Source organism: Saccostrea cucullata, unplaced genomic scaffold (genome assembly GCF_032062105.1).
Source record: "Saccostrea cucullata isolate Sc308-1 unplaced genomic scaffold, CSIRO_AGI_Scuc_v1 ctg6866, whole genome shotgun sequence".
NCBI classification, from domain to species: Eukaryota; Metazoa; Mollusca; class Bivalvia; order Ostreida; family Ostreidae; genus Saccostrea; species Saccostrea cuccullata.
In genome coordinates this window covers 23,604-33,957 of record NW_026928386.1, presented here as the reverse complement: position 1 = coordinate 33,957, position 10,354 = coordinate 23,604, and the positions used below count along the sequence as shown (strand labels likewise).

The window sequence follows — 10,354 nt, the reverse complement described above, 5'->3', positions numbered from 1 at the left end:
CATTGTGAATAAAAATTGAAAAAATCAAAAATCTGTGTTCTTGTTTTCAATAAAATCAGTTCAAACCGGTTATAGGGCTGTTTAGACTGTGAAGCGTGACGTCATAATGACATTCTTGAAATGTTTTTTGCACACGGCGCATTTACCTGTGCAGTTAGCATAAACAAAACGTAGTACCAACGTACCAATGTAAACATAGTGTAAACACCATATTTAGGGGTTATATACTGACCCACCTAGCCCCCCTAGGGTTAGGGGTTAGGGTTAGGGGTTAGGGATAGGGATAAGGGTTAGGGTTAGTTAGGGCTAGGGGGTTAGGGTAAGGGGGGCTAGGGTTAAAGGGATTAGGGTTAGGGTCAGGGGCTAGGGTTAGGGTTAGTTAGGGTTAGTTAGGGCTAGGGGGTTAGGGTTAGTTAGGGTTAGTTAGGGCTAGGGGGTTAGGGTTAGTTAGGGCTAGGGGTTAGGGCTAGTTAGGGTTAGGGGGTTAGGGTTAGGGTTAGTTAGGGTTAGTTAGGGCTAGGGGGTTAGGGTTAGGTTAGTTAGGGTTAGAGGGGTTAGGGTTAGGACTGCACTCAGTTGACCCACCTATCCCCTCAACCAATCAGAATCCAGAATTTTTGACCTCATTTGCATAAAAAGTGCACTCAGTTGACCTCGCCATCTAGACCCCTTATACTACTTATATAATTTTGAATAATAGTAAATTTGAATGTCATTGCTTCTCTCAGAATCTGTCTGTTTAAACTTGAATCATCCATTGCTGTATTGTAGACAGTCATAATCACATTTAGTATATAAAACTTATTTTTCGGACTTGTTCTCATTAACAAATACATATTCCCTGCATGTGCACACAAGTAACATCAGTTACTGCTAGATCACTGACAAATCTGATTTCTCCAATTAACCCCTCTTACCTTTCAAAGGAGGAGAGATGAACTGGATAAATATTCTGTACAGTGGGGTCCTCCACATAGGAGAAATTACTGGTGGTGGTATCCACAGGGTTACTATCAATGTTGACCGAGACATTAGCAACACCAGTACTGCCAGCTGGGACAACGCAGGAAATGACAGACATGTTTTTACTGTAAAAACAAAAAAAAAGTTAAATGCACTGCTAATCTTAACTAGAACTGTTCGTAAGGAACTTGTACTCAAAAAAGGTCTTAAATTTTAATCAAGAGGTACATGTACTGTGTGAGAGCTCAAAGAAGAATACGTCCCCTCAGATTTTTTAAGAGTGCTGCATCCAATGTTTCTAACAAAGGTATGTACAAAACTCAGATTATACTCTTTTCAAGTGACCTCGAACTTGCCAAAACAAACACATTTCTTGTGAGAAGGATTAATTTCAATATTTTACCATTAGAGATTTTAAATGAACTAGACAGAGAAAAAGTCTTTTTTTACTGCCAGAATTTTTTAACCTTGAACTTGCCCAAACTTTACCTGATACTATTTTTCAAAATTGTGCAGAGTTTTTATTATCTAGAAATAAAACCAAATCAAAGTTTTCCATAGGTTTTCTTTTTTACATATTCTTTACTCTTTACCTATAGTGTTGTTAATTTCATGCCAAATTTTATTGAAATTAGTTCAAAATTTGGAAGAAGTAGTAGTGTTTTGATGAATTGCTGAAAAACAGACAGATGGATCGTAATCTAAGCTCTTCTAGTTATTGAGCAGTATAACTAAATAGTCAATATAATTAACTAAATTTAAAGAGCAAAATTGAACGCTTGCCTTGTAACTAGGCAGGTGTCATTGTTAATGGTAACTTTAGGGCCGTTCCCAATGTTGAGGTTACCTCCCCTTAGATGCACAATTCTGCCTCCAGACTGCGCCGCAAATTTAGGTTGAAATCCAGTTATCATTGGAGTCTGTTCAAAATTCACAAATGAGCATAAAACTCAAAAGTCATCAAGGAATTGATTTTTTTTTATAATCCATAAATGCTGTGGTTAATTGTTTACCTTATACGAATAGATCCATTTGTTTAGCGTGACCCCCAGTATATTGATAGGACCACTTCCCCCTCCACTCCTACCCCCCGTCACACAGCGGATTCTGATAAGGTAATTAACAAATCACCACATAGATAGGTATAACATTTAAAAAAAACTGAATTAAATTTACTATATGTACATGTATGACAATCATTAAAACAGAAATATACAGTAGAAATTGTTAATATCTGACATACGTGTACTAATCAATGAACTTGTCGAAATAATATGTATTAATTTATTCACAAATTCTTATTAAGGTTAGGAATAATCATTCCCTCCCCATAGTCTTTAAACACTCCTGATTCTTAAGATCAATAGTTTTAAATACCTCCAAATCAAATGTCAACTAACCTTTTTGATGCTAGATAGTCATCCCTTCTTGCTGTTGTGTTACAAGCAATGCCTGCTATGGTGACATTGTTCTCAATATCGGCAAATTTAATTCCGAGATTGGACCCTGTGATTGTGACAACAGTACCTCCCAAGAAATGACCTGTATTGGGTGTCAACTGTAAAATAAAAAAAACCACATAAATTAAACAATCTAATTTTAATGAATATCCGATTCTACAATACTAACAAGTTATCATGAAATTGAACATACAGAATCTTAAATAATGAAAAAAAGTTCTGAGACAGTCTCTTCTCTTACTCTTAAATTGTGAAATTAGTTTGGTATTGATTAATTAGGCTTTTCCCCTGGAATCAATAATACAATTCATCTGTTAGTTGTAAAAAAAATATATAATAATAATAATAAAACTACAGTTGTGCTTCTTGCTAGAATAAGAAAATTTTAAATTGGAATCCTAGTAAATCCATGTTAGTTCCAGGAAAGAAGGGTAGGGGATATGGAATATAACTTAACCAAAAAATCAAAAGGTCAAGGATAATGCTTAGGCACTTCATACACATAAAGTACTGTAAAATTGGTTAGTTACATGTTGGGGAAAGAACTATATGTGGTATATTGTATATATTTGCCCCCACAAAAGTCATATTTTGAAAACTTCCTGAAATGTGCTGAATTCAATGAATTGTATGAGAAATAAAAATTAACAAAAAATATTATTGTGTCAAAAGCAGTGTATTCACAATTTTTGTTTTTATGACGTCACAAACTAGACCGATTTTATATCCTTTTTAAGGAAAAAGGACAAAATGGAAAAAACTTTCAACAATTTTAGCTTGAAAATTTATAGAGTTTTTCTGGAACAATATTGACATATTTCATTGATATTCTCATTCTACACATTATATCAAAACATTGATCCTGAACACACATGCGCTCGGAGACTTTTACTCAAAATATCGACGACATATGTACACTTTTCTGTAAAATAAAAAAAAAATGAAATTTACGTCATGTTTGTGACGTCATTACGTACATATGGCGTCATTACTTATGAAAATATTCAGTGCTTTGAAGTCAGCATATACACCCCTGTTTAATAACTTAATGAGATATATCTCCATCAAAGTTTGATTTGGGGGCAAATATTGGTTATTACCGAATAAAGTTCTTTACACTGCTTACTCAAATAGCTTAGAGCCACATAAAATACCACCTCCCTGCATGTTGCCAAACTGGTGACATTGGGTCATTTTACATTACATGTTACCACATTTAAACCTGTGACAATTGGTCATTTTACACTACATGTTACTACACTTACATTGGTAACATTGGATCATTTTACACTATTTGTTACCACACTTACACTGGTGACAATAGGTAATTTTACACTTCATGTTGCAACACTTACACTGGTGACATTGGGTCATTTAACACTATTTGTTAGCTAACTTACACAAATGACAATAGGTCATATAACACTACATATTACCACACATGCACTGGTGACATTGGGTCATTTTTCACTATTTGTTTCCACACTTACACTTGTGACAATAGGTCATTACACTACATGTTGCCACACTTGCACTGGTCACATTTGGTCATTTTACACTACATGTTGCCGCACTTACACTTGTGACAATAGGTCATTTTACACTACATGTTGCCACACATGCACTGGTTATTATGGGTCATTTTACACTACATGTTGCCACACTTACACTGGTGACATTGGGTCATTTTACTTTGCATGTTGCCACAGGTACACTTGTGACCTTGGGTCATTTTTACTATGTCACCACACTTGTGACATTGGGATATTTTATACTACCCACACTTACACTGGTGACATTGGGTCCTGGACACGATGACTGAGGACATCTTTGCTGTTTGTAGACACACTGTCCTCCACACCATTTACACTTCATGTCTAGATAAGTTTCTTCCAGATTCTTACAGAAGCTACAGTCACCTTTTGCCTGTCCCCTACAGCTATACAGAGTCACTGAAACAAAGCAAATGACTTACAAGTTGTAAACTAAAACAAGAGGCCCATGGACCACAATGCTCACCTGTGTAACTTTGGCACTGTTGTTTTTTTTCAAAAGTTTCCCCCTTGTAAAACTTTGATTGCCTATTGTGGCCCCACTTTAACCACAACATAAAAAATTTAGAATCCACAGTAGCTCAGGAAGCTTCGACATATGTTTCAGCTTTTCTGGTCTAGTTGTTACTGAGATATTATTTTGACCCCACCCTATTTGTTGTCTTTTCTTGATTACCTCCCCTTAAAGATTTTAAGGGGGATTGGTCCTTTTTCTAAAAATTAAACTCCTTGTCTCTCAAGGGAAGCTTTGTACCAATTTTGGTTAAAATTGGCCCAGTGGTTCTTGCAAAAAAGTTGAAAGTGAGAAAAGATGGCTGGATGGAGGACTGACGACAGGTGATCAGAAAAGCTTATGTGAGGTAAAAACAAATTAGTTCATCCATATATTTGTACATTTATAAGACTCTTGCTTAGCTATTAACCTAACTTTCTGGCTTTACTTTTCTTCTACATTATAATTCAGTAGATAGGGTTACTGATAGCACGTTCTCTTACACCTACCTTCAAGTCCATCATTTTCAATGACAAAATTTTGATTGGTCCACAAAACAATCATAATTGTACCAAACCTTCCATTCGGTAAAGCTACATTGATCTGAAAATTTTGAGTTGCATAGAAGTAACTTTTAACATATTTTAATGTGAGAAATGATTCCAAATTTTCTATAGAAAAATGCTGAGAAACCAACAAAAAAACAATTCTGCAGTTGAATTATTTGGTATTTAATTACATTAATTGAATCATTTGGTATTTAATTACATTCTTTCTCTTATACAAATTTTGTGGATAATTGATATAATTTATGAACAACATTGTTCTTGGCATGTTGCAATAACAACTACTGTACTTCTTTATTGAATCAAAATTAAAGCCTTTCTTTGTATTAATACTGACTATAGATACCTTTTCGATATTAAAGGTTAATTGTGTGGCTGATATCCTTGTTCCAGGCACATCCAGAGTTAGAGATGATGGTAGGTAGATTCTTCCACTGTATTCATCCTGTCAAAAAATTAATCATAAATCTATGGATGCTGAATGTAATAAGGAAGGATTGTTCAAGAAGACCCGCTACTCTTAGTGTTGAGTGAATGTCAGAAGGCATGTTTTTGTGTTAAATCTGCTTTATCTAATACATCTAAAGGGTTTATACTGTGTGAATGTGATTGTATCATGTAGTTTTACTGAGTATTATTGTTAAGATATACAAAAACACTATTATCTACCATTTCTTGTGTACAAATGACTTAACTACATACTGGTTCAGGGAAATTTCTTCCTTGGATGATGATTGTTTTCGATTGATCCTGTGGTATAAACAGAGGGCCCGTCTGAATTTTTTCCACCATGGGACAAAATTGCCTTCCTCTGTTGCCTTCATTACCCTTCAAGACATCAACAAAGAAACTATCAGAACATTGCTTTTCTCATTAAATGTCTAAACTTTTGATTTATTTCAAACATTTTATAAAAACAGCATATAAAAAGACTTCTTAAAAGGCTGCTACCTTCTGTTGGATAACATTAAAAAATTCTGCATATATATAGTTGAAAAAAAGCTTAAAAAAACAATTGCCATATTTTCTACAAAAAATCATTTAAACAAGTGTTGCCTTTATTTCCTTAAATTGGCTGAAGTTGTAACACCACATTTTGTCATTAATAAATATTAGTCTCTGGTATAAAAGTATTATTTTACTCTCAAAAATCCTAGCACTAAAATGTGCCATAGCATCTCAATCATGTGACCTTGACCTTTACTGGATTGTGACCTAAGCTTGTCTAAAGGACAGAGCCCTGCATGTTTTATAATCATAATCAACCCTCATCTATGATCTTGCCTTACTCCACAACAAAGTTACATTGTGGACAAAAACTTTACACTTTAAACCAGTGATCTTGTCAAGATAACCCTGAAGAAAGGTTAATACTAAAACTCTGGTTACGATGAAACATTGAGCTTAAATCTTTTTGTGTTCCTCCAAAGTTTTGGCAAAGCATATAATTTTCCATACTTTTAAAATACCTCACTTAAATTACTTTGGGTTGAAGTCACTTTCAAGCATGAGCTTCCAATGTTCTTTCCATCTTATAAAAGTTGTGGATATGACAAAAAATTGACCTCTTAACTTGACTAGTCGTAATGACCTCGACCTTAATAAATTCTCGGCTTCTTAATTTGGAAATACATGTATAAGTACAAGGACATACTAAAGACATTATTTTATTTCCAGTAAGATAACAAGCCAATTGTAGTGTCTTAAAAATGGTTGGAATTAAAATTTTTGATAATGTCATACAATATTAGCATACATGTGAAAGCATACAGAGGGTGATTGATCATATAGATATAATCAAAAGTATCATCGTACATATCATAGATAAGTGATGATGTGTATCATAAAAAAATGTTTATCATAGAGAAGTATGGAGGTGAATAAAGATGAATATCATAGACAAAAATATAGGCTATGGCACAATATTAATGATACGTATGTGTATAAAGCAAATGTATCATCATACGTGTATATCATACATATATTTCATAGATATTAGGAAAATGAATGATCAAACATGTTTATCACACAGAGAAGTGATGAGGCGTACAATATTATAGAGATATAAACAAATTTATCATCATATATGAATATCACAGCTTCGCTCGGCACCAAGTGTCTTGGTAGTCAGCAAAAGTTAACCAACATATACGAAGTGTATCATAATAATAATGTACCACAGAGAAGTAGTCAGGTGCATGATCAGATGCGAATCAAGTAGAGTGCATTGTAAAACAGGTATATAATAAAATGCCCTAGTTAGTTCGAAGTTAAAAAAGCAAACTCTTTCAAGACATAACTCAAACACAAGAAATCGGTAATTTCTATTTACAAGCAATGTAAATGTACAAACAGATAATTATGAAACAGTGAGTGAAAAAGTCATAGTAGGTAACCTCTGTACTAGCTAAGCTAAACCAAAAGAATAAATTCACAAAGAAGAAAAATGATCTAGTGGTAGCGAATCTCCACTAAATGGAAGAAACAAACTGTTAAAAACATTTCTAAAGAAATCATGAAATACACAAACCTATAAAGATCAGAACTACCAAAACAACCTGCAATCCTACTTGAATTCTGCTTTATAAGGAAACCCTTTCAAGTTCAACAGACAGCTAGCAGAATTTTCAAACACAAAAGTATTGTCTCAAATTTAAAATTACAGACATCAGAGGAATTTGATAGGTCACTCGATAGCAAAGACTGTTTAAAATGACCCAGTATCTGTTAATTTGAAATTCTTTGCATCACGTAATACATGTACAATGTATGTATATCTCACTGCATTGTCCCTACTTGTTGAAAGCAACAGTATAAGCATTGGAGAAAAGAAATCAAGTTGATCAGTTATCTTATTAATAAGAAGCATACATATAACATGATTTTAAGAGTTTTTAATATGTGCACATTCTACATGTTATAGTAATTGAAATAGAAAAAATAAGAAGAAAAAAAATCATTCTGTTGAAACTTCAGCATCTATAGCTGCCTATATAGAAATAAATGCGTTGTCAAACGGAAGGCGACTGTCACATGTAGAAGTGCAGACAATACAAAATTAAGGCTCTATTGCAAAAAGAAGATTGATAGCTATATAACATAAACGTATCTTCTTCATAATTGCAGATAACAATGATAATCTAAGGAATTCATAAGTATTATGCATAACCTTTGGGAGTTTACATGTTGAATTTTAATAGTGATGCTGGCGTTCTCAATGGTGAAAAGTTATATGAAATGGAAAAATAAGACGATGGCTAATTATAGAAACAGATACAGTTCGTTAGTTTGATAAAGGCAGATCTATATGCTGTACTATATATAGCAATATAACTTACAATATACTCTGTGTTGTTTTGTACATAAATGTCCTGAAAATGGTGTCATACATTGTATAATTCTAAAACAAACCTTTTTATAAAATAAACAGCTCAAATTTAAAGCTAAACACAATGAGTTATGACCATTATATTAAGATATATAGGTTTCGTAGAAAATTTTCATTTGATTCTCTGGCATGAGCCTGTCCAAAACTAATGGAATGATCTTATTTACAAAGTGAACTTTGTATCTCATTATGTACTTGCATAGAAGGGCTTAAACATAGGGTACACATGTTTATAAACAGACTAAAATATCATTAACTATTAGTCCCACAAGTAATATTTGGGAAACAAAAAAACAATTTTCAAATCCAAATGTATCAGGACTACTTCTACATACATGTTTTTACTGTTTTCATACGCCCCCTGTAATCTAACTTTACAGACAATAAACAATACGTACACTTCGACTGCTGACTTTCTCCCCAGAACACTGCTCTGTGTTGTACTGACACTTGTTCTCCGTGATACACCAGTCACACCAGTAAACATTGTCCACACACCTCGAACAGCTGATAAATAAGAGAGACATTGCAATATTCCAAGCAGTATAAGTTCACAGACCTACATGTACAATGGAATCTGGAAAGGGACTCATAGGTCACTAAATCAACAACGAGTATCAACTAAAGGATAATATAACAGTGGTGCAACTGCATAATGTAATAACACAACAGTGCCTTATCAATGTCGTGATTACTTATTATTATGCTTCCTGTCAGTTTTGCAGAAGGATAAAACGTACGCTGAACTAGGACCTGGGGTCCCCCGCAAATAGTTCGTCATTTTGCGTAGTAATAAAACATTCTAGGAACTCTCCAGGCATTAAAGTCACACAAGTAAATTCATCGATATAATCAATACGGAGACCTCAGGTCACCTTATATATTAATTGAATTTTATATGATAGACGATTTTCTTTGTCTTACTCCAAAATAATCATATTTATAACTTTATAAAGATCAACTTTCTAATATATATATTAGCAGAAACGTGAAAATAATAAAGGGTGACCAACGGTAACCTAATATTTTACATCAATAGGGGGACCAAAGATCACCTTACATTGTACATCAGTAGGGGGACCAGAGGCCACCTTATATTTAACATCATTAGGGATACCAGTTGTCACCTTATATTGTACATCATCAGAGGGATCATAGGTCACCTTACATTTTAAATCAATAGGGGTCCAAAGGTTAATCTTTTATTGCACATAATAGGGGGACCTGGGGATACCTTATATCGTACATCATTTGGGGGACCAGAGGTCACCCTATAATGTACATCAGTAGGGGGACTACAGGTAACCTAATATTGTACTGTACATAAGTAGAGGGACCAGAGGACACCTTATATTGTTGATCAAGGGGGGGAGGACACCTTATTTTATACATCAGTAGAGGGACCAGTGAACACCTTATATTGTACATCAATACGGGGACCAGAGGTCACCCGATATTTTACATTAGTACGGGGACTATTGACCAGAGGTCACCTTATATTGTACATCAGTAGTAAAACCAGAAGTCATCGTATATTGTACATCAGCAGAAGGACCAGAGGTCACTTTATATTGTACGGGGACTAGTGGTCACCTAATATTGTACTGTACATCTGTAGCGGGACCAGAGGACACCTTATATTTTACATTAGTAGTAGGACTAGAGGTCATCTTATATTGTACATCAGCAGATGGACCTGAGGTCCTCTCTTGTATATCAGTAGGGGGACCAGAGGACACCTTATACTATACATCTGTAGGGGGACCAGAGGACACCTTATATTGTACATCAGTGGGGGAAAAGGGGTCACCTTTTATTGTACATCAGTAGGGGGGCCAGAGGACACCTTATTTTGTACATCATTACGGGGACCAGATGTCACCCGACATTTAACATTAATACGGGGTCTAGTGGTCACCTAATATTTTACT

The 10,354-nt window shown here is 34.4% G+C and overlaps 1 protein-coding gene across 1 annotated transcript; it reads right to left on the bottom strand.

Annotated features, from left to right (window-relative positions):
* Positions 1-917: 917 nt before the first annotated feature.
* LOC134277440 (plexin-A2-like) lies at positions 918-9,671 on the bottom strand (the record flags this gene model as incomplete). The annotated part of the gene is made up of 11 exons (XM_062759779.1): positions 9,658-9,671; positions 8,822-8,930; positions 8,374-8,406; positions 5,738-5,863; positions 5,382-5,480; positions 4,979-5,072; positions 4,212-4,375; positions 2,364-2,521; positions 1,977-2,070; positions 1,747-1,883; positions 918-1,088 (listed from the first exon to the last, which is right to left on the bottom strand). Coding segments are annotated over exons 1-11 (1,199 nt in total), but the record flags the coding sequence as incomplete, so codon positions are not given.
* Positions 9,672-10,354: the final 683 nt, after the last annotated feature.